This window comes from Epinephelus fuscoguttatus, linkage group LG3 (assembly GCF_011397635.1).
Source record: "Epinephelus fuscoguttatus linkage group LG3, E.fuscoguttatus.final_Chr_v1".
Classification (NCBI taxonomy): domain Eukaryota; kingdom Metazoa; phylum Chordata; class Actinopteri; order Perciformes; family Serranidae; genus Epinephelus; species Epinephelus fuscoguttatus.
The window spans coordinates 42,368,603-42,394,274 of record NC_064754.1 but is presented as its reverse complement, the minus strand read 5'-3'; the positions used below and the strand labels follow the sequence as shown (position 1 = coordinate 42,394,274).

Sequence of the window (25,672 nt, the reverse complement as noted above, 5' to 3'; positions counted from 1 at the left end):
ATCAAACTATAGCAAACTGAGCTTGCATGGAAAGCACTTTTAATGGTGTTGAATATTGAAACTAATGGCTCAGACTGTCATCTACTAGTTAAAACAGCATCTGAAAGGTCCTGAAATACAAGACCATTAATTCTGTGATTTCTGAGTTAGCAAAGAATTTTCATACTTGCCTGGAGGGACTGTAAAGTTTCTGGCTGACTGGCTTTACCCTTGTGGAGCAGCAGTCTGTGGGGGATTCCTGACACCTCCTTGAAGAATTGGGCCTTAAGTGGGTCAGTTTATAATCATGGACTGGAAAAGTTCTCCCAAAAGTCTTTGGAGATTATTATTATTTTTTAATTGATAGTGCAACGCTAGTTATACATAAAAGACTGAATTTCATGGTATTAATGGCTCTGTAGGGATTACGCTACAGAGATTAGGCTAGGGATGTCTGAAGCTCATTCTACCTTTTGGGTCAAATTAAGGCATCCACGAACAGATGAATAATTCATATTATGCAACATAGCAGAAAATATAAAATGTAGTCACCACCACCGCTCTGATGTTATGAATATTTCTCTTCTAGTGTCCCTTTAAGGAAGAGCTAAAAATGCTTTTCTACACTGTTTGAAGCATCACATACTGCGTTTCTGCTTGTTCCAATTCTGCTGTGTAAATTTTTTAATTCTAATCTGAGATGCCAACTTCAAGGCTTCAAGGCTGCAACATTACATCAAATTAAACTGGCAATGTTAGATGATTTTATACACATTTCCCTGTGATTCAGCATGATGTATTTGATATTTTTTAGGAAACTTGACAAGAATTTAAAATAAGGGACTGTTTGTTATTTATGAGGCGGAAGCCGGTGGTGGAGAAATGGGGGAGGCACGTCAAGTAATCTTTTAAGCACTGGGGAGCAGTGTTGGGGTAACACGTTACAAACATTACGCATTACAGTAGTAACAGAAGTAATTAACATGTTACCAGTGGGATCTCAGCTAATATTATTACATTTAAAGTGTTACGTAATGTATTACCATCGGAAGTAAACAGTTTATTGTTTTCATTTTTCAATCATCAGTACTGATTAACACTGCTGCGCTTCCGCCAGTGCTCCACCGGAAAAATGTCATGTCATTATAGTATGCTACCATAAGGGTGCCTCCAGTGATCGGCAAATCTGGGTCATGCCGTAGCCTACTGTGCGTTACCATATTCAGTCTGTTTCCACTGATATACCTGCAACGTCTTCGATGTGTCACTTTCTGCTTTTGCATCTTAAGGCTGCTAGAAAGTAGCCGTGATAAGAAACTGGCCTCTGGTTTGTCTTTTTCCTCGTCCCAATGTCTGGGTGATGTTAGTATATGTTGGATGTGTTTCCATTCACATCTCCCACAAAAACTGCAGAGCAACGCCAGCACACAGTCCAGTTCTTATGCATTACTCTCTCTGGTGCTGCTGTAGCTGACCAGCACACCTGGAACCAGCAGGTGGTTCTTCCAGCTTCAGTGTATTAATTGTCGCTCATGATAGCAACTGACACGCACGCCATTCTGTTTGTTGTGTTAACCTCAACATTTGTTTATTGTGTTTCATATCATAGCCCCACAAATGTTTATCCACATCACATAATTATCAGACTTTGATCCTCTGCCTTTTCTTTGAAATATGTTCATTTTGTGTGGTATCATAGGTGGCTGTCATGCACCCATACTCTGCTGAAGTGCACACACACACACCTGTGTAATGACGCAATCTGTAAGGAGGATTTGCATTTTGCTCAAGAAATTAGCTGATTGTCTGGTGATAACTGTCACTCCCATGTTGTTTGCTCGTTGCATATTGGATGTATATGATATGGTGGAGGGAGTGTCATGTACTTTCCCCAGTCAGTCAGGGAGGCTCAAAGAAAAATACTGTAGCTTCTGCCACACCCCTCCTCTGATCTGTCAAGCACAGTCCCTAAGGCTCTGTAACCCTATTATTTGCGATAATGCACATCACACAGGGACATTTCGGGGACATTAATTTGAGGTTAATACAGCAATGGCTCTCTCAATTTCTCAATCCTGGTTTTCATGATCCTTGCTGTTGGCATTATAACCATCTAATCAGGAGATTATTTACACCTGGGACAGCAGGTGAAGCTAATTAACTAGCTGGTAGGATGGAAGCCAGCTGCACTCTGGTCCCTGAGGCCCACAACTGAGAAACCCTGCCGCACTGTATCCAACATGATGCCACTGTTTTATGGCCCAGCAATCATACTGCAGACCCAGTGTCCAATATTGTGCTTATGAGCAGTACTGTCCTCGGAGCACAATGCTATGTTACATTTTGTGTTAACTGATCCTGAGTTTAGGCTGTTTTCAAAGCAAACACATACATAGAAGCCAGGGTTCAGTCATTTAAAAAATAAAAATAAGGATCTCTGATACTGTCTTGCCGTGTTTTGCTTTATTTGCCTACATTTTGAGTTTTTCTTTGAGATGTCGGAGCTTTGTGCCTTCACACCAAAATAGTGGTGGTATTTACAGCATCGAAAAATAACAAGAAACCCAACAGCAACAGCTCTTTCCAAAAACAATGTCTCCATTACTGTGGATTATCCACAACAAAACAAAGCTAGATAAGGCCTGCCGTCAGAGACAGCCTGTGTGAGAAAGTATTTTTGGTGAACTGGTTTAAAAAATAAGTGCAACTGAAATCACATTAGACCCTTTTTGAGATTACAATGTATTTTTATTTATTCATTTATTTTTGATAATGATAATAATAATAATAATTATTATTATTATTATTGTTATTATTATTATTATTATTATTCATTAATTTATTTTATTTTATTTATTAAAGTAAGAAACAAGGGCTTTGTGAAAAAATCAGATATGCTCCTTTTCATGAAGGGGCATGTCCCTGTTGGGAGTGAGAGACAAACTAAACAAAGTTGTGCTTTATTGACAAGTTTTATAAGCAGTGATATTGAAGAGTAAGGACCACACCAGCGCCTGAAAGGACCCAATGACATTTACAGGTAAGTTTATTTGATGTTTAATGACCTGCAGCTAAGCAGCTAATTAGCTACCTAGCCTGCAAACTGACAGTGTACTCTGTTTGTTTGGTCATTCCAAACAAACTATGGTTCAGGACGAGACGCGTGTGCATGTTTGTAAGACAGATAAGAGGGAGACTTTAGCAGGAAAGCTAATGTGGTTGTATCTTTTCCTTCAAAGGAGAACACAAAACATGATGTACAGAGCATATGTGTGATGAAGCTGATTCCCCATTAGCTGCATAGACTGCATATGTAAAAATTAATGAAATTAAATATGAATTTATGTACAGTCTGTGGTTAGTTGCGGCTACCGTGAGTTCAGAGGCTGGTGGGTCTCTGCTCACATGTGTGTGCAACCAGTCTCATTTACATTGCCATCCATTGTAACGGTAGCAGGGTGTTTTTATTGACCCACTAGGCTGCTGTAGCAGCCTCTGACATTTTGTTAGAGGAGCTAAAATGTTAGCTACATGCGTGTATGTAGCTAACATTTTGTTAGAGGAGCTAAAATGTTAGCTACATACACGCATGTAGCTAACATTTTGGTATCATATGATGTAACATCCCTATTCACTTGCATCCCAACCGGGGAAGCAGTGGAAACGGTGAGGCATCATCTTACACAGGACAGAACGTTACCGGACAGAACAAATCTCAATACAGAACAAATTTGCTAGTTACTGGAATTGTGCCTTAACACCACATACTTCCAGTTTAACGGTACTTTTTACAGACAGAAGCATGGCTGTGCTATGGGGTCACCAGTATCCCCCATTGTGGCAAACCTGTATATGGAAAGGGTAGAGCAAAAGGCACTGAACTCTTACAAGGGTACATCACCAAGCCACTGGTTCAGATATGTGGATGACACATGGGTGAAGATCAAATCCCAAGAACTAGAGGCTTTTACTGAGCACATCAACTCAGTGGACAAGAACATCAAGTTCACTAGAGAAGATGTTAATGATAACCACCTACCTTTCTTAGACTGTGATGTACACTTGGATGAGAACAGGAGCCTCCACATTGGGGTATATAGGAAACCCACACACACAGACCAATATCTTCTTTTCGACTCACACCACCCTCTGGAGCACAAACTGGGAGTTATCAGAACCTTACAGCACAGGGCTGATAATGTACCAACCACCACTCAGGCAAAGGTACGGGAGCACAAACATTTGAGGAGAGCGTTGGAAACTTGTGGCTACCTTAGTTGGACATTTAACAGAACAAAACGATCCAACAAGAACAATAACTCAGAGAGGGCTGAGGAAGGAAACAAGCGCAGGAACATTGTCATACCCTATGTGTCTGGGGTGTCTGAGAAACTCAGGAGAATTTTCAACCAACATCAAATTCCTGTGTGTTTCAAACCAAGTAACACACTCAGGCAAAAACTGGTACACCCCAAAGACAGGGTACCACACACTCAAAAAAGCAACTTGGTATATGCTGTCCAATGCAGTGAAGAATATGCAAGGACTCATACATTGGTGAAACCAAACAACTATTAAACAAGCGCATGGCTCAACACAGAAGGGCAAACTCCTCAGGTCCAGTTTCTGCTGTTTATTTACATCTAAAGGAGAAGGCTCACTCCTTTGAGGACAGCAATGTGAAAATCTTGGACAGAGAGGACAGATGGTTCGAAAGAGGGGTGAAAGAATCCATCTACGTTAAAATAGAGAAGCCGTCTCTAAATAGGGGAGGTGGCCTGAGACACCACCTATCCCCCCATTTACAATGCGGCCCTTGCTGCTGTACCTTAGAGATTGAACAACAAAGACTGCCCGAAACTAACCTCAAGTGGCTCAAAGAAACACAACGACAGTCGTTCACTGGTAACCACACATTATGCCTAACGACTGTTGCTCACCAGTGGCCCCACTCACTCCTAACGACTGTCGTTCACTAGTGTGACTCACCTGACCCAAACAATGGTCCAGTGAAACTCCACTAACGAAGTATTGTCTTATGAGGGTGGTGGGTGTACACCTCCACAGAGGTTAAAAACCTGAGTCTTACTCCACTGTTTGTCAGACTAGTGAGGACTAGTCAGACCGATGCGTTGAGAACTGATGAAGCCGCTTGGATAAGAGGTGAAACGTCTTCTAGACAAAATCAAAGTCCAGTTGCCTACGATTTAATTGTTGCCAAAACTTTTGTGGTCATGTGCATTACTTGTAAAGTGTTACTACCCACCCCTGAGTGTGTCCCAATACATAGTTTGTCAATTGCAGTGTGCCAAAAATATCAGGACTGCATCCAGTTGCATTACAGTGTATGCTGAACAAAATGCTTTTCTGGCTATTCAAGCGGTACATACTTTTTTGTGACACATGTGTATAATCAGCACATTAATTCTATGCTGCACGAAGCTAGGTGGACTGTGACAGCTATGAGCAAAGGGTCAGTTCTGATGAACTAGTATGTCCTAATTGTATGCAAACTCCATGTGACAGTATGTATTTTGTAAGGGCAGCTGCAGTACGTCTGAAAGTAAAAAGACAAAGTGTGCGATTCAGAACACAGTTCCAGAGTCACTGATGTGTGTTGTTCAGGCTGATCTCATGCACTGTTTGAACATTTTCCTACAAAAAAGTGCTTAACCCACGTAATTTAGAAGGCTGCGGACGTAAAGAGGAAAGCATTCCCAATCGGTCCAGTTAGGAGGCAGGTAGTAACAGTGGATTGGTCACAAAACATGGGACTTTCCATCGGGACACTCCCCAAGACACTGGTGTTTGGAACGGTGTGAACTGTCAGTTAACTTTGAGTCATTTTAAGGTACGTTGTTATTGTGTTTCTTTTCTTAAAATTTACTTCCATAACTTTACATAATTACAAAACCTTACGTTGAGGATGTAATGTCATTTGTGAGGCATTAATTTGCAGGATATCCTACAAACCACTGCGTGTGCATTTTTGTAGGACATCATACAAACCATCATATCATATCATATCATATCATATCATATCATATCATATCATACCGTCAAATCATATGCATGCAATTATTTTAACAGATATTGCGATATGAGTTGTGATTTAGGTGGACATTTTTGCATTTCATTTTCACTGGAAAAAAAAGAGACCATGGAAATAACATTTATGGATTTTTAAAATGGGCGTACTTCCCCTTTAACATCAGCCACTATGAGCTGCTAGTCATTTCAGTACAACTAAGGCTGTAGCAGGTTGTAGTTGAATTGAGCAAGGGTGCAATTTATTTATTACCTTCTCCGAGGAGGTTATGTTTTCGGTTTGCAGCAGGATTACAAAAAACCCCCACTGGCCTGATTGTCATGAAACCTGGTAGAAATGTGCAGCGTGGGCCCACACTGAACCTATTAAATTTTGGAGTGTATCCCATTCACAGCATGGATACACAGAATATTTTTCACTTTTGTTAACATTGCAAGACAGGGCATTTGGCCTTGCAGAGGTCTGCGCTCTCTTAAGGCTCATTTATACTATCTGCATGAAAATAGATACATCTGTTTCAAACGTAAACATCACTGCTCTCATACTTTCATGCGTCCTTGATGTTGGCATAAATACAGCTAATAGGGCAGAGTCTAAACAACAAATGAGGTGAGGGTGGAGGAGGTTGAAATATTGAACCTTTAAGCAAAGGCAGCGTTGTAGATGGCGGTGGACTGTGTGGCCATTATATAACCTACATCCAAACATGTGGACAGAGAATTTTTTCAGTATATTACTGATTCACTGATTCACATTCAATTTATTCGTCGTCGCCTATGGTCATATCTCACTTGAACCACGCTACACTGCCTCCAGTGGTACTGCTCCATTTTGTTCGTATCCGTAAGCTTTCAGAAAACATGCACAGATATAGACAAAATGAATACAGAATAGGGACAGGAGGCTCTGTCCGTCTGTCTCCGTATCTAATGTTAAGCATATGAGCCCTTTCAGCGGTATATGAATCCATCTTATTATGTGTAAGAAAATCAGCAAGCTATTTCACTTCAACATTTAAAAAATAGTTATGATGCAGTGTAGGTGTACCACATGTTGAAGGTAAATGTAACTGGGTTGCTGCACACGTGTAGTTACAAAACATCACACCTATAGCGTGCTCCATGTGTCTAAGTCCTGTGTGTCCATTGAAGGTTTATGTAAAGTCTTGGCAGACACTGAAAGTTGAGATTTTAAGGCCTTGCTCTGACACAAGGTAGGTGTTACAGGAGCTGGTTCTCCAGGCTAACAGCAGAAATCAATGCTGTGATGATTCACCTTAAACACTCACCACACACAGATCTACCCTTCATCATTCAGCAAAGACAGCAAAGACAAACACCCTCATTAACAGCAGTGAGAGGAAAGTTAGATCTCAACTAAACACACACTTCTCCATGCGGACTCATACTCGTACACACTTGCACCTGCTCTTGTGAGGGCCATTAATCAGTCTGCTAAAATGTCTCAAATGTCCCAAACTTCAAAGACAAACATCACTCCCTCACGGACTCATAGAAAAGAATGTGCACGTATACGAGCACACGTGTTTGTGCTCGCAGACGCATTACTCAGGCATTCACACCTACTCACTTCAGAAAGACCCATCAATCATGTACACATGGTTTAACCACTCGGGAAGAAATGAAAACTGTACACTCACACACGCACACACATAACCAGATGGAAATACACACATTTCATCTTGATTTGCTGGATGATCTCAATGAGCTCCATCTCTGTAGGCATGTAGCCCATGGTCCTCATGCAGTCTGCGATGTCTTTGTAATGGATGAAGCCATCCGCATCGTAGTCAAACTCCTTAAAGGCCTCCTGGAGCTCTGACAGACAGACAAACAAATGACAGCAACAAAGCGTAAAGTAGGGTAACATATTTTCTCCCAAGAGTCAAACACACATGCATGCACAGTGTGTGCACAGATAGTTTCACTTTGAATCAAGTTTGAACTTATCTGTAAGTTGTTGACTCCAACAGACTGAGCTGCAGCCAGCCCTTAAGTACAGCAAGTTATGTTGTTTTAATTGATTTTGTAGCTCTGAGTCTTTGGCAAACATTTCAAGTCAGTCTGAGAAACGTTCAGTCTCTTACATGAATCACTAAGAGAAGCAAAAAAATCTATGCGATTGATAAAGCTGCACATTGACTAGTAATTTATCATGCGTCTGCATCGCAATTACACCACCAACATCTTACCATCTAACTCCTCTGGCATCAGCTCTCTCTCCTGTGGAGCACAGAAGAAGAAAAAAATAAACAGTGGAAATAATTAGAAGACAGCATCGCAGGACGGGATGAAAAATCAGGGTGGCCTTAAAACAGCAAATTCTCCTGAGAAATATCCCAGTGATAATCTGTTTTTGACTACCAAATTAGAATAACATGCATATCATGTCAACACAGCCGCATGCTGACAGTAAACTCTAATGGGATTTCACCCTGCGACATGTCTTTCTAATTTGCAAAATGACACAATACCGCCACACACTCCTACGTGCACGCACGCACACACACCACATCTGCAGCTTCCTGTGGGACATGCAGCATTAGCTCAAGTCTGTGCATACAAACACACACACCCACACACAACCATGTGACAGGGAGATGCACCAACCTCACAAAGGAACGGATACATGTAAACTAAGACACGGATACCCACGTGTATACACTTGCATACATAAGACATCGTTTGCATAAAGCCTTGTGTGTGAAACGTTCAGTATTCTCTGCCTTGTTTTGACATTTGCTCAGGGTGATCTCTCCCTCTCTTCCTCCTTCGTTCTCTCCCCTTTTCATGTGTTTGCAGGAATGGTGAAGCAAAGCTGGAAGCCAACTCTTCACATAGATGGTCATTAAGAGTAATTGATTGCAGTATGATTTAGGTGCGCTAAGGGTTTTAAATAGCAATATATTAATATATTCCAGTGGTTGCAGACGGATGATGTTGCTAAATACACATTATAATACGATGACCAAAGTTGCAATACTGTACAAATGTGTATCCTCAGGCAAGATATACACCCCAAATTTTAGTTTAAAAAGATAAGTTGGCCATAAATGCAGCAGCGGTGATCACCCAGGGAAGGGGCCCCAAGCCCCCCCAATTTATGCCCCGACAACCCTGTCCAGAGGCATAATGTTTTTGGGTTGTCTAGCCTTCCATCTGGTCCTCTGTTTGTCCTATTGTCATGAATGCAATATCTCAAGAGGTCGTAGAGGGAACGTCCTCTGATTTGGCACAAACGTCCACTTGGAATCACAGAAGAACTGATTCGATTTTGGGGGTCAGAGGTCAAAGCAGTGAGACCTTTTCCTTCTCATTCTTGTGAATGCGATGTCTCAAGAACACTCTCCCCCCCAGAGAGGGTCTTTAGCAGTGGGGGAAATATAGTGACCTGCATGCCTTCACTTATCTATCAAAAAATGTTGACAAGCTTGTGTTTCTTGCCAAAAATCTGTGAACACTATTTGGTGCTTTTTCTGTACAGGCCTGAATTGTGACATTCTTCAATAGCATATTTATATTTAGTCAGCCTAGATTCTGGGTACAATTTTATTTATACTTTGCTTCTAGGAGATGCACTATATTCAGGTGAAAAAGAACCTGCGCCGGCAATAGCCATGGCCAGAGGCATTGTGTCTGTCTGTGGGTACATCCCATCCTTGTGAACCTGATATCTCGAGAACGCCTCAGGGGAATTTCTTCATATTTGACACAAATATCCACTTGGACTCAATGATGAACTGATTTTTGGTGGTCATAGGTCAAAGGTCAAGGTCACCGTGACCTTGTCTGTCGCATTCTTTTGAACGTGATATCTCAAGAACGCCTTTAGGGAATTTCTTTAAATTTGGCAAAAACATTCACTTGGACTTGAGGATGAACTGATTCGAAAGCGGTAGTCAAAGGTCAAGGTCACTGTGACCCTGCATCAATCTCATTCTCATTCTAGGCGACATCTCAAGAACACCATGAGAGAATTTCTTGTAATTTGGCACAAATGTTCAATGAACATTTCAGTCCAATGAATTGATTGGATTTCGGTGGTTAAAGGTCAAGGTCAGTGTGACCTTGCATCTGTCGCAATCTCGTGAACACAATATCTCAAGAACACCGTAAGAAAATATCTGATTGTATAGATCTTCTGTGCTGCTGGGGGAGGATGTGTGTGAAGCATCCATGTTTTAGAGTTTGTAGCCCCTTTGCAGCAACATATATATTTAAACCACTGTCAAATGTCATGGCTACGTACGAGTCTGGACAGACATGGGTGTAAACTGCAATTTGACTGGTTTATGGAGGCAGCTGACAGCAATGTTATCTTATGTTTGATCTTGGTTTTTTTTCAAAAAGCGTAAGCTTGTCACAGGTGCTGAATGTCTTAGGTCCGGCACTGCATAAATATGCTCATACACAAACAAACCACATTGGCAACTCATGTGCATCTGTCCTTGAAACAATGTTCTAATTAGCATGTCTGTAAACATGTACTGATTTGAATTTACATATGTAAAGCTTGGATATTGAAAGATCATGAAATGAAATTAATTATCTAATCACTCCTGCCTTTAAAAAAAAAAAAGACTGTGCTTATGCCAACAGCATGTTGACTCTAAGGCTTGCTCACAATGTGCAACTCTTCTCCCCAAGTATCATCGCATCCACAGGGAAAGCCAGAAACATGCAAACTCAGTCATCTTCATATAGAGCAACCAAGCCTGACATATGGAGATATCGCTTAGCACAAAGACCACACCAGCCTGAGGATAGCTATAAGTTCAAAGAAACAAGACTGACACACAAGCTTATGGAAGCTCTTATTTATTGTGAGCACAAATGTGCACAAATCTGCTGTGGGTTTGTTTTTCCTCACTTTCACACAGTAAGGAAAATACTGAGGCTGAATAGCGCTGAGATAAAGACAGAGTGGCAGAGGTGGAAACAACACATTATATGTGTCCATGCAGAGTTCTGGTGTTTCTATTATGTTAGGCTTTACTATTATTCAGCTGTATTTCAAAGAGAAATTTTGCCAATTTTACCTTGTCACATGCATCTGATTTCTATAGCAACTACATGAAAGGTTCTATGAAAATAACTTGAAAAATATGTATCATAAAGAGGAGATAGATACCCTTGAATGTTAGAATAGTTTGAGTGCATCAGTATGAAGTGTTTTACCTTTGATCCTCAAGTCTATTTAATGTGCTCGCCTCACCTTAGTTGTATGCTTTCACATATTTACGTAGGACCATTTGCTTTAATCAAGTGTCTATTTCTATTACTTCATTGCAACTTTGATTAAAGAAAATGATTTTTCAACCTTCAGTTGCTCTTTTTTACTCCTGGAAAAGTGAGAGATAAAAAGGCAAATCAGAGAAGCAGTGGCACTGAAATGCAAAGAGAAGTGCAATATTTTCCTCCTAATACGTGTTGGCACTCAGGGTGGCTAATACATAAATCATACAAGGTCATCCTGCTCAAGTGCACAATAGCTTCAGGAAAAGGAGAGGCCCCCATAGTTTATTTGGAAGCTGCTCCGCATGGCAGCCGTTCAAATGATAATTCACTGTATAATATTGCCAACAGAGTCGAAACTCAAATGCAATGCCAAGATGGGGTTGCATCAAAGAGTTACCTCACTACACGTGTACTCTGCCTCAAATACTAAAACTGTTTATATAAACCTCTTAAGTTTTAATATGATTTTTGATGCTGCAGCATAAAAACTCTGTTGCCAAGAGTCTAATAGCACTGTTTACTCTGCACAGGATCCTCCAGCCCACAAGGGCATATTTAGATAGCAAGGTCAACACATTAATTGGATTTTTTTTCATCCAGAAAGGATTAGACAGCATGCCACGCAGAGTCTAGATTCATCCGTCAGAACGAGCCCATTAACAGTTAATTTCATTCTGCCTGCCTTCACATGCTCCATTGAGCCGCCCACTGCTTGTAAGCATGACACATGGATACAGAAAAGGTACGTGACACACACATATGGTCCTCAGGTAGAGAATATGCTTAAAAATACAGTTACGGTATGCACATGATGCTCATGGATGGGTGCAGATGATTCTGCCTCACTTCCATCTGTTCTACGCTGAGGTTCTAACATGTAAATGCATCAATTGTTTTTCTTTAGCTATTTGTCTCTCCCGGCCCCTTCTCCGGTCGGATCTAATGAGGGCTGACAGTGAACCTTGCTAAGGGGGTTATTAATACTTGTGTTGAGGCAGGGATTAGGACTGCTGAGGGATGGATGGTCTCCCTGCTTCAGTGTCAAGGCAGCAGCCAAAACAGTGTGTCCTCTGTCCTGTAGATACGATGCAGACCTCTCTACCTGGCTACTAGTAAATTCAAACCAGGGACTGTCACAGTAAAACAAGGCAGATTGGTTGTGGCAGGTGAGGTAGTAACTCACAGGAGGATGTGGAAGTGGAGCCTACAGTAGCCCAAGGTCACTGTGAAGCAGTTTTCATTTCCCAGAAACTGCTTGAAAACAATGAAATGGTTCCATTAATTATTAAGAAATCTAGTTATCAAACATATTTAAATGTTCATAGGCACACAGCTCCCCTTAGTGTAGATTTCTCTTATGTTGTTATACCATCTTTTACAGTCAGTCCTTCTCCTGTGATGAAGGCATTTATGGAAAAGCCTTTGGCTCTGCTTGATAACAAGGTCTCATCCCAGTCCCCTGTTATATGCCACCACACACCAGCCAAGTGTCTCAGTTTACATCCATGTCTGTAAAAACATGGATGCTTCACACCCACTGTCCCCTCTATAGCACAGAAGATCTATACAATCAGCACAGTTTCAAGGTGGACACCCAAGATAAGTGCGACTAATTAATTATCAAATACCAATGTTTACAATAACAATTTGGCTGATTGCCAATACTGATGGTTTTGTTGTTGTTGTTGTTGTTTATTTATCTTTTATTTATTCCCCTTTTTGTGCCAGGGAAACAAAGAAGTCATTATGTCAAAAAACTGTAATGACTGTCTGCCATTCCACTATCATTGAATGAACATAAATTCAATCATACAAATTTGTGAAATGTTTAAAATAATCTTCCTTCACATAAAAAAACAACAATATACATCTTATATCAATATATATATATCATAATTTTCCCTCTAATATCTATTCTATATTGCTGTGAAAACATCATCATAAACATATTTATTCAACTTTCTCGCCAAAAACTTACATTTTACAAGATCCACCTAATGCAGGCTGACGGCGCCCCAGATTCAAACGTCCAAAAACACATAATTGAAACCACAAAATATCTCCATACTGCTCGTCCATAGTGATCCAAGTGTCCAGCGAGACCAGTGAAAGCACATGAACACACATGAATATGGTGCCCATGTCTCATGGTCTCGCGCAAGCGCACACACATGAGCGCGGTGCACAGAGAGGCAGTTAGAGCTACAGGCTACAGTGAGGCTAAAAACAGAGTTCAAATGACGTTTTTCCAAACAACTTTTTATGTCGAGGCTTGGATCGACATAAAAAGTTGGATCACTACGGACGAGCAGTATGGAGATACTTTGTGGATTCAATTATGTGTTTTTGGACGTTTTAATCTGGGGCACCGTCAGCCTGCATTAGGTGGAGTTGTGCTGCTACCCACTCCCCCCTTGGATCTCCACAAGTGATGTGAGGACTCTAAAACTTCACTTGAGCCTCCCTCGGCATATGGGTGAGTAGATAATGGCAGTATTTTCATTTTTGGGTGCACTATCCCTTTAAGTGACTAAGCAAAAGTCCCTTGATCTGAGTATTGAGCCTCCATTTCACTACTATACAGTTTAAATAAAACTTTATGAAGTGGGGCACAAATAAAAGGGAATACCAGAAAAATATTTGAAACAATCTATTTTTTTATGGGACAAGTACTTAAAACATGTATGATGGGATAGCAATTGAGTCATCCTGCCCTCAAATTCACACACATTATGATGTTTGATAAAAAGTGGAATGATTTACACAAATGTAACAGTGTAACTCACAGGGTATATTATACAAACAATCCTTGTCAAGTCTACCAACTACACCACAAATCTACATTTGTTGTAGTTCTCTCTGCAGAACCCTAATAACTGCTCCAAATCTTTCACAGCTCTCTCAAAGAGCAGAGCCTTTTCCACCAGATCTTACTGTATAGGCTGACCATGTGTTCTAACCAAGTGTCTCTGGATGTATGGTATGTACATAGATATTCCAAATATACTGACAACTCAGGGATATTTTGTAAGACGAATAATTTTGACCTTCTGCATGTGAAGTTTTTACCTTTTCAGTTTTGTTAGAACATAAAATAAGTCCTTGTGATTACTGTCCATTTCCCACCAATTATTTTAATGGATATTTGCCATTCTGAGTTCTGTCCTTGAAATAACAGAGTTTTAAGTTGCTCTCATTAACATCCTGGATCAGATCCACGTCCATTTTCTCCAAAGACACAACCAAAGTCTTCTTCTCTGTCTCCCACTACCTCAAACTTTTCTCTAAAGGACTACTAAGGACTACTAAAGCTGAATGATTTGTGAATTCAAATCGATATAACAATGTGGTAGAACACAATTTTCAAATTGCAAAGGCTGTTATTTTTTTTTATTGCTACACAATTTAGCCAACTGAGAGAGAGTCAGAAGCACCTGGCCCAAAGGGCTTCATGTGCAGATTTGCTGACCTAAGCTCCACATGACATGTGAACAAGAGCAGATTAGGGCTGCTACCACAAACCCAGTGCTCGTAGTATTACCATGTGAAAATGGCCAAGCGTTAAGAGTGATCCACATGTTTACTAGGGGTGTAAATCATAACTTTCATCTCAATATGATATTATATTGATTCTTTAAACAACGATACAACATTTGCTGATATCCAAAAGTCTGCACCAATAAGACTTCAATTTAATTCAATTCAGGGGCCTGTGATTGATATTAATAAACATCTTTTTCTTGGCTGCACACAATTATCTGACTGGTGCTAGGTGGCTAACGCTGTTGAATGTTTAGGAAGGAGGCGTGCTTGGACAGAAATGGTGACGCATGTGCAAAAGAAATTAAAAAAACTTGTTGTTGATTCAGGAAGGTTGAATCTGTGAATATCTTAACAATTTTACCAAACTGCATAGAGCTGGGTTCATAAACACTGACTGCCGTTTGCAGACGTGTTTGTAAGTGCCAGCTTGCAACATAAAATTGTATTAAAACAGTAGAGAAAAGGAGAATAAGAATAACTGCATCAGCTTTCTGTAGCATTTATAGGGCTGCTACCCACTTTGCTGTGGGCCAGCCAAAAACTGTCAGTTTTTCCTTCCTCTCCGGCAGTTTTGGCAGTGCCTTTTCCATTGCGCAGTGCTTATTACGATAGCTACACCACATCTGTATAAAGCCACAATTGCAGTTACAAATGACAGAAAACCAAGTGCAACGGTTGTTAGAAAAGCGCTTCTCATGAGGACGAAGAAATTTGACAGAGGCAACCGCCACATAATTCTCTATGCATGAAAAACCCTGAAAGATGATAGTATGTATCGATCACTTTACATTGATGGTGTTGGATTGCTGATCATTGAATTGTTATATTCATCCAGATTGACATGTCACACCCCTAATATTTACTTATTTCATTGTTGTAAGTGCAGCTCAATGCGAGCATTTGTTGTCAAGCAGCACAGACAGCGTGATGGTGGATGTGCTGAGGGCAGGTATTCAGGTGCTCACGTGTTGCCCATCAGAGAAGAATTTCGCGATAACGTTGTTTCATGTTAATAAAAGTATAGTGTTGGTTTCAGTTGGTTCATGATGCTTCCCAAGTGCTGGGTGACGTTAACAACATGTTTACAACTGAACTGGACCTTAAGTTATCTCAATATTTCCTAATCGGTCGAGCCACATTCAGTTACACTTTAGTTTGTGTGATTTGTTGCAATACTGTAACTGACTGGAGATCAGTAAGCTTTATTTTTATTTTCATATAGTAACATTCACACCTGGCCTGTTGTTCTGTAGTGCTTTGTGGTTGATTTTTAGATTTAAGTCATTATGTTTGTAACATATTTACAAGTCTTGAAAATTATAATATTCTACTGTGATTAAAAATAAAGACGTTATTTATATCAATTTACGCATCAATTCATCTCATTTCATCATACACATAGGCCTGGCCTACATGAAAGAGCAGTGTATATGTTGACTGTATCCAATGTTGCATACACTGAATAATACAGATGAGGAAGAAGATAGAGGAAGATATGCAAATTTAAAAAGAAATGGCACACTAAATCATAATCTCAATATTGGTCTAAACAATCATAATTCAGTTATTTTCCCATATTGTTAAGCTCTAGACTACACCGATGCTTATGATTCCAGGGTTGGACACACTGTATATCCAAGAACAAATCATTATATGTTATATTACAGTTAAATATAGGTAAATAGTGCTCTCTATATAAATCAGCTGATGTTTTGGACAGAAATGGGGAAGGTGCCATTGAGCTGGATCATTGCACTGGCGCATTTCCAGCTGTCATTTTCCCAAATATTCTGTGATGCCCTGCAGCAATCTGGGATCAGGGTATCAGGCATAAACAGAGCCAGTGCTTCACTCCAAACAGCCGGGGCATTAATGGAAGCCAGCTCAGTGTCCAGGCAGTAAATCATCTGTGAAGTGGAATTACTGAAGTAAATTCTTGGAAAGGATGTTTTGTGTGTTTTTTTTTTTTTTAGAGGATGAGTAACAGCCCACAGTCCTGAGCAGATGGTTTCATATTTGATTGAATAGAGGTGGGCAGTAATATTGACTTTTCCACAATCGTTTAACCTATTCTATATGAGCAATTACTGGTTTGCCAACAGGTCATTCATTTTTCGATAGTCATGGTTCAGTGCAAACAGCTACATTCAGTGTTTATATTTGCAATCCATAGTTACCACTTCGAATCAGCTGAACAAATAGATCCATTTTTCAACTCAATTCTGTGTAACTTTAAAGTCAATGTGTTCTTGCTCTCAGCTGTGGCTCAGTCTATAAACTTTATCCACTTTATCAACCTGTCTTTGTCAGTTTCTTCTAACTATCACTCTAACATTCTCATGAAGGATGGAGACCCAAATCTATGTTTTTGTTGGCCATTTTTATTTGATTCCAGCAGTTTGGTCTGAATGAATGGATAGCCAATCACATCCCTTTCTCTGCCCTGTTTGTCTTGATTGGTGATGATGATGAAAAGTGTCATTCTGAAATAAAATGGTAATTGGGGTAAATTTCATTGTGAAATACAAACAGACTTTGGACAAAAGAACATTTTGGAATAGAAACTGCTAGAATTAAATAAAAATATTGGAATATGTTAGGATTTATCGCCTCCTTGGCATGGTTATGGTTTAGTTTGTCTGTTTGTCAGCAAGATAATGGAAAAAACCCCAACTGGCTCAATTTTCATTAAACAATGTGAATGGGTGTAGCATTGGTCGAGGAGGAGAAAATTAAGTTTTGGATGGATTAGAATTACATGGCATATTATTTTTCAATTTTGTTAACATTGCGAGATAGAACATTTGGTTGGTGGAGGTCTGTGCTCTTTGAATGCCCATCTAATATTCTGTTTTTTTCCTGTAGTCAGTAACAGGTGTTTGGGTAAGGGAACCATCTACGTGGTATGACATGTACTTTGTAATCAGCTGGCACACCTGCTATTTATTAGGTGCTGTTTCCTGACACATTTACCTACTCCTGGTAATACTTTTTATAAAACCAGGAACTTGAAACTGTAACTATGGGCTCATTTCATCATGTTAACATGTGTCCCTGCTTCCTTCACTAGGCCCGTTTCCACCGCAGGAACTTCGAGGTAATTTTACGGGGCCGGGGCCGTTGGTGCATGTCTCCACCGCAGGAACCACCCCCGAGGGACAGAGTTCCGGAACTTTTACGGGGGCTAAACAAGTCCCTGCCTCGGGGTAGGTACTCAGAACGGCCCCGAAAGACTCCTGGCTGGGGCTTGGGGATTACTTGGTGCTGACTGGATATACTCAAGGAGGGATGTGATGACAACAGAAAGCAACAAAATAGCTGGCATTTTTAAAACTCAGCAGACGAGGATTAGCTCGTTCATATAGCTTTATAGCCGCCATGTAAAAAAACGCACTAAACAGTCCGTGAAAAAATATTTTTTCCGGTGGATATCTTAGTTACAACATGATTGAGCTAGCAAAGCAGTTTTGTTTTGCTATGTGTGGTATTTATTCAGTTTTGGCAAATCACGATGTCTAGAAAGCATCAGCTGACAGGGACAGCTAACAGCAGCAGCAAAGCCAACATCAGGACGTCATCTGTTAAAAGCCTCCCGTTGAGGAGGCAAGGAAGACACACAAGGACGGAGGAGCCAAAGCTGCCGCATGAGTAACCCTTGGATCCAAAGCATCAGTCCTAAAGGTCTAGTGTGGGGGATTTAGTGGCATCTAGCGGTGAGATTGCAGAATGCAGCCAACTGAAACTCCTCTTGTTTGCCAAGTGTGTAGGAAATCTACAGTGACCGGTGTGAAAACGCAAATGGTCCTATCTAGAGCCAGTGTTTGGTTTGTCCGTTCTGGGCTACTGTAGAAACAACTTGGCAGACCCCATGGAAGAGGACCCCCTCCATATATAGATATAAATGGCTCATTTTAAGATAACAAAAAGCAACAATTCTTAGTTTCAGGTGATTATACACTAAAGAAAATATACTTGTTTTATTCCACTGCCAATATATACCACTAAATCTCACAAACAGGACCTTTAAGTAGGGCTGTATTCAACCAAAGAAAATCTTGGTCGACTGAAATTGTACCTAAGCTTCAACCAATTGATTGGTCGATGGTGGGGTGGGGGCGGGGGGTTCGCACGTTATCTCTAGGTTGATTTAATCACCACAGTGAACTTAGTACCTCTACCTGGTGGGGTTTTATTAATGTAATATTCCTTTTAAATCTTCTGATTGATGTAGAAATTGTTATAATCACTAAGACTTTTTATTTTCTTGTATTATTGTAATCTGCAAAATAATACACCACATAGTTGCATAAGAATGTGTGTATGTGGACTGCATTGTAAAATAAAAAACAAACTGCTGCTTTGTGTGAGGTCAAAACACTTACATCCTATATATTCTAAAGCATCACACCAGAGGTGACAGATTTATATCACATCTCACTATGTCACTGTGTTCTATTGTATTATCTCTAGGTCCCTGTACATGACACTACAAAGTGAGCAATGTGAGAATAAAGTGTGACTCAAGAGTCATGTGGAGGTGCGGCATTATATGTCGCAGAAGGCAAAAAAAAAATCTCACCACAGAGGGGGCTCTGCAGTCACGCTGTTTGACAGAAGACCTCTTTGTAGGCTACACCTGTGTTTCCTCACTCTAAGCTTTTCCACAAACCTCCTCTCTCTTCATCTCCTTGAGGTCCATTTAAGGGGTTGGAAGAATCAGAATCAGAGAACCTCTGTGACTGCAAAGGGGGCACAATTTCTGGGTCACCGGAGGAGCGAGGAAGCGAGGAAGCACAAGAAAATATGAGGAAAAGGACTCTGTGTCTGTTTTTGGAGTAACCTGACCACTAACCAACAAGTGCTTCAAGGCTGTGACAACATGCATTTGAGTATGAGTGTTAACGGGCTGTTGAACTGACCTGTCCAAAGAGTTTATTGAGGTAGGAGATGTAGGCAGCGGCCACCGCTGAGCTGTTGCTGAGGCTCCTTTTACTGTGCCGACGTCCCTCCTCCTCAACAGAGTCCTTCCCCCGGTCCGAGGAAGACTTTGAGCTGTGAAGTGTGCATTTGTGTGTAAAGTGTTGAGAGCTGTCATTATCAAAGTCAGGCCTATAATTTGCCCTCATAACTTCCTTAAACAAACATACTTAATTGCCTTTTGGTTCATTTATTCCATACTGTTTCCCATGAAGTAATTGCTCAGTTTGAGGGAAATGACTGAAAAACGTCAGCAGTCCAATCACCTGACATTAGCAGCTACATCAGTCACCAAGGAAGGAAAGGAAGGAAATGTTTCGTAGGAGGACAAGTTTAAAATTGTGAGGGCTTGTTTTGCAGCTGATGTATCAATCGATGACACTAATTGGGTGCACAAATCTACACAGCCCACTCCCCTTGTCTTAATCAATGTGGATTAGAAACAGAGAATGATAATAACCAGAATTTCTTGGAGAGGCTGAGCTGAAGAGCCTTGTTTTTGAATCTCCCAGGGGCGGGCGCTCTGCCAGCGGCGGCCCCCCTCCCCACTCGTGGAGACATGCTAGGAGAGAAAGAAGCTTTAATCAATTCAAAGTGCACTAAATGTCATGTAAATAAATATTAATACATTTTAAAAAAGATTTCTTATAACCAACAATAAAAGTCAACACTGAAGTGAGGCCTGTCTTATGGGTGGACCCTCCTGTTGAGGAAGTGAAGATGGATTCAGACAGCTGATAGACAGCAGCCGCAATGGGAGAAAATTGTTTGAATTTTTTGGAAGTTTCGTGGATTGTTTTCCCCAGAAACTCTGTAAAAATGAACAAATCTTTCCAAAGCAGGCAGACCATCTCTTTTTCTATTGATGAACTTCTCATTCCTACCATATGAGACATTTGAGATCAGTCTCTTGTTTATGTCGGAGCCCCAAATTTTGATTTAGACTGATGTAATGTGCAAAACAAAAGAAACTTAACAAGTACAGGATTAAAGCTCACAACCTCACCTCTTGACTTAACTGTTAAATAAATTAATTTGACTTTGTAAATATATCTGATCCTTCATTTTCCACATTTAGTTAGATGTCACTGACCTGGCAGCAGAGGATGGTCTACTGTCTGGTCCTCCCTTTGCACTTTTCAGAGACATCCTGAATGGAAGAGAGGATAAATATAGAAAGGGATGTGAGCATGAGGGAAAGACTAGAAATCTTCAATGTGATAGTGAAAAGAGACGAAGAAGAGTTTTATTTTGAAGGGATATGCATTTTAGACCAAAAAAGTTCAACATTGTTAAAGCTGCATTAATAAGCAAACTAATTAGCAAACATTTTCCTTCTTATACATCCATCTGTGACATCATTAGCATGTTTAGTATTTTCAGTTGTGTCAATGGCAACATGATGCATTTAAAGGGAAACACCACCTAAATTATGAATTTGAACATGTTATTTCCATGGCCGAGGAAAGTTCAATCAATAATTGAACATGAGCTATTCTTCCTCAAAGCCAGAAACCAGAGAAATCTCAAACTTGTGACGTCATAGGGTATACAGAATGGAACTGCTCCATAGACAATGAATGGGAGCCTGATTTTTTGACCCACAACAAAATCTTTGTTTTTTTTTTTTTGTTTTTTTTTTGTTTTTTTTGGAGGGTTGTTTTTTTTAACCCAAATGATCTTCTATTCTATTGCAGTGTTCTCCATTCTGAAACAGAAAATGTACCCATGCAGTAACATGTTAAATACATTTTTATTGCCTTAGACGATAGGAATAACATGTATGAATTTTGGAAATTGGGTATAGTTCTCCATTGTTTTAGCTTTGCTTTTCTTTCCACCAACCCCTGAGGGAAATATCTGGCTTTTTCATTTGCTAAATCTTTTACATGTTCACAAGCAAGTTGCTATTTTTTTGTATCAGCCATTTGATGCTGGGCAGGTAGTCCACAGTGACTTAATCAAAGCTTTTTTCTTCCTAAAAACAATTACTTGCTGTGATAGAAAACAAGGTTGATAAGACTGAACCATCACAGTAAATCTGATGTAAAACCCAAACAATTAGCTGGTTAGCTGGTAAAACACTCCGTAGAATCATACTGTACTGATTAGAACAGCATGAAATGAGTCTTATTCTTGTGAATGTGAATTCAAATTTGGCACAAACATCCACTTAGACTCAAGGATGACCTGAATAGATTTTGGTGGTCAACAGTACAGGTCACTGTGACCCCATGAAACATGTTTTTGGCCATAACACAGGACATCATATTCTAATTATGACAACATTTTACACTAATGTCTAACAGGATAAAAACAATTGACAGGTGATGACAATTTATATCCAAAAGGGCAAAGGTAACCTTCACTGTGACATCATCATGTTCTGCAAAAATTTTTCTGGCCATTATGCAGTGCTTTATTTCAGGAACAGAAGGGGACACATTTGGTCAGATGCTGAACTGGTGACACTAATCTTGGATGTCCACCTTGAAACTATGCTGATGGTATAGATCTTCTGTGCTGCCAGGTTAAAGATGTGTGAAGCATCCGTGTTTTAGAATATGTAGCTTCTTTGCAGAAACATCCATATTTGAAGCATTGTCTACTGTCATGGCTACGAGTCTGGACAGAACTGGATATTAACTGTAACTGCAACTTGACTGGTTGGCAGAGGCATGCAACCACAAGGCAGTAATTTGAGTTTTCATTATGTTGCTGTCTTGCGCCTTAAATCGAGCCTTCATTTTCCCAGGAGATTCTGTAACCGCTGGCAGACAGAATTGCATAGTAAAAGCAAGACATATAGGGAACTAATCTAAATGCCAACAGTATCATCATTCTATAACCATAACAATATGCAATCAACATTTACTTAATAATAGTAAGTTAAAGCATTGACATTTTAACTTTACAGTTTGTAAAGAGACATGGACACTGGCTGCTGTTTAAAGACTACTACATCTTGAGGGTTAGGGAGGAGAAATCGCTCCAATCCAATTCAGAGACTGATTAATGTGGACAAGAGGACACACACCCAAGCAATAAAATTAAAACAACACACAGAGTGGGTAGGAAGCTCAAGACGAATGGTTCAAAGGTGCACAGAGGAAGAATGGTGTGGAAAAGTGGAAATACAGGAGTGTGAGGTAGAGGAAGGTAGAGGAGGGAAAGATGAAGACAAAGGGAATGAATGACAATTACATGTGTAGGGCATGCAGAGGAAGACGAGGAGAGACTTATGGCTGTCTGTTTGAGAGGCAGATTAATGTTCTGTCATGGACCTCTGCGGTTCTAGCTATCAACTCTTGCTGATGAACGGCCGTACTCGGCACTGATGTCCTATAAACATAACGCCTCACTCCGCCTTCTTGCATTCGGCAAAGGCGGCACTAAGACAGATACCCAAGATCTGCTCCAGTGATTGCTACTAAGGGCTGTGTAGACAACGATGGCTCTAATGGGAAGAGACACGAGGACCGGCCAGTTCTCTGAATTATGCTCACCATTTAATGCGCCTCCACCAAACGAGTCGCGCTCCTAGCTCCCACTGGGTCGAACAAAACGTGCCATGACTGGGTAGTGATTGCCTGTCAGTCATGCTTTCAGGCAATCAGAGTGCATGTGATACATGCTGATTGCAACACGCTTAGAGCATGTTAAGATGTACAGGCGGAGAAGGGAGGAATTTCTCATGTCACAAGTGATTCACATGATTACAGCCGTGGAATTCTTTGCAAAGTGGACAGAATTTATAGCACTTTATGTACAATAAATGTACTTTATGCTCTTAGTCTAGCAATGCTTTATTCATGTAAATATATACATTCAGCAGATGATAAATTCAGCTTCGCATTAAAGATAAGTTAATAATGTTTAACAAATTCTGCCCAAAATCCTGCCCACACTTTTGCAACACACACACACACACACACACACACACACACACACACACACCTCTCTTCCACTCCTCCAACCATTCACAGTGCACATGTGGGTATAGCGAGATATCTGGACTTTCTATAGCCGTGGTCTCACATTGTTTGCCTGAAGAATTGCTCTCATCTTCAGTAAGCACAACTCCCATCAGGGTAAACAAACACACCCACCCACCCACACACACACACACACACACACACACACACACACAGACTGTACACATGCGCGTTTCACTACACAAGCCATTGAACAGCACCGTCTGTGTCTGCAGCTCTCCTCCCTAAGTGGCCAATTGCTGTCAATCACCGAGCCGACACAAGCAATTTTAGATCCTAATCACGCTAATTGAAGTAATGAAATGGAGGGCCAGGTGGACCGGGCTAAAACAAACACAAGTAATGCAGCTGATGATGAAGAGAGGGCTGCACTTGAGAGCTGCAATGTTTTGGTAGGAGTTCAACGGGCCTGGTTGGAGTGTAACTGGTTAAACACTGAATGGATATTCTAAATATATTTCACAAGAGCCACTAGAATGAAGGGCACCAAGATGCATTGTATATGTCATAGAAACAAGACCCTCAAACACGCACACACGCACGCACACACACACAAAACAGACAGAAATAGAAATCATTCAGAGAGGTCATGACTCCACCGAGGCTGTATGATATTTTTAATCTGTTATTTTGATAAGAGAAAATGTTTTTCTGCAGAATGGATGTGACAGAAAATACACACAGTGTTAGACATCATGCTGATTGGCTGATAGTGGTCATGATTTTTGGAGGCTATCTAATCCATCTTGTTTGGGAGTATTAGGACTTTGTATGAGGATGAATTGTGTAAAATGTCAAGTGAGTCGCACTCAGTAGCTGTAATGGCAATTTATTATATGAATATTAGCAAATTTTGCTGGATCACTTAGAGTTGATATGTGCAAATTTGGCTGCAGTTGCACTGTGCCTGAATAATTTCAAGTCCTACAAACAAAAGAAAAAATATTTTGTTTTACGTTGCTTTCAAAAGACTAGTTTGAGTGTTTTCTGATCTGACATCTTGATCTTCAGGGTGGCAGGTTATAAGAATGTGTCTGATCCGCTCTGCCTCCTCTGCGGTTGAAGTTTGGTTAGGTTTAGGCCACATTTACTGCTTAAAGTGTTATCATTTCTCCTTTGCATTTTCAAAAAGTTTCATGTTCACATGGCAGCATTTTGGCTGATATAACTCTGCCCACACTGGACCCAGCACCTAGGGCTGTCCAAAAGGGTGCCTGACTAAAACTAACAAAATAAAGCCCCAATATAACGAAAATTAACAGGGAATTTACAACAGCCGCCCCCTGAATAGCATAGCTATTGAGTAACAAAAATAAATTCCCTAAGATGCTACAGAAGCCCCTGGACCACGGGTTCCTGGATCAATTTATCGTGTGGAACAGCCAGCAGTTGGATAAGGCGTGCTACTGGTCTCAGGTAAGTCTTGGCTCTGACTAGATCCTCAGCTGCCTCGTGCCCACTGGCCAGTTGGGAAGGTGGTCAAGCTACAGGCAAGTGCAGATGGATGCGACCGTTCAGCTGAGGTTCAAGTTGGGGCCAAGACTTACCTGAGACTGGTGGCACGCCTTCTGTAGCACCTTAGGGAATTTATTTTTGTTACTCAGCCATTATTCTATAAATCTTTAATAAAATAAATGAATGAACTTTTCAGGCTACTGTCCGGTTCTGCCTTCCAGCTGTTGCTGCTTGTTCTCGCGAGAACAAGCAGCATGAAAAAGATTTGATTTCCAAAGCCCAAGTGATATCAAAGCTAAAAGCAATCGGAGGAAAATAGAGACAGGCGGTGCACTCTGGACGAGACAAAAGGCACAGGAACTACAGAGATAAAGATCCAGTTTGCAGGATTAAGGGGATATGTTGTCAGAAATGGG

General features: G+C 40.5%; 1 protein-coding gene across 1 annotated transcript in view; it reads right to left on the bottom strand.

Moving 5' to 3' along the window:
* cabp4 (calcium binding protein 4) overlaps positions 1-20,367 on the bottom strand; it is a 29,777-nt gene extending 9,410 nt beyond the window's left edge. The window contains exons 1-4 of the mRNA XM_049568674.1: positions 20,267-20,367; positions 19,749-19,881; positions 8,241-8,271; positions 7,723-7,866 (exon numbers count right to left, since the gene is read on the bottom strand). Of these exons, the coding sequence (XP_049424631.1) occupies positions 7,723-7,866; positions 8,241-8,271; positions 19,749-19,881; positions 20,267-20,367 (409 nt within the window). The remainder of the gene's footprint in view (positions 1-7,722; positions 7,867-8,240; positions 8,272-19,748; positions 19,882-20,266) is intronic.
* Positions 20,368-25,672: the final 5,305 nt, after the last annotated feature.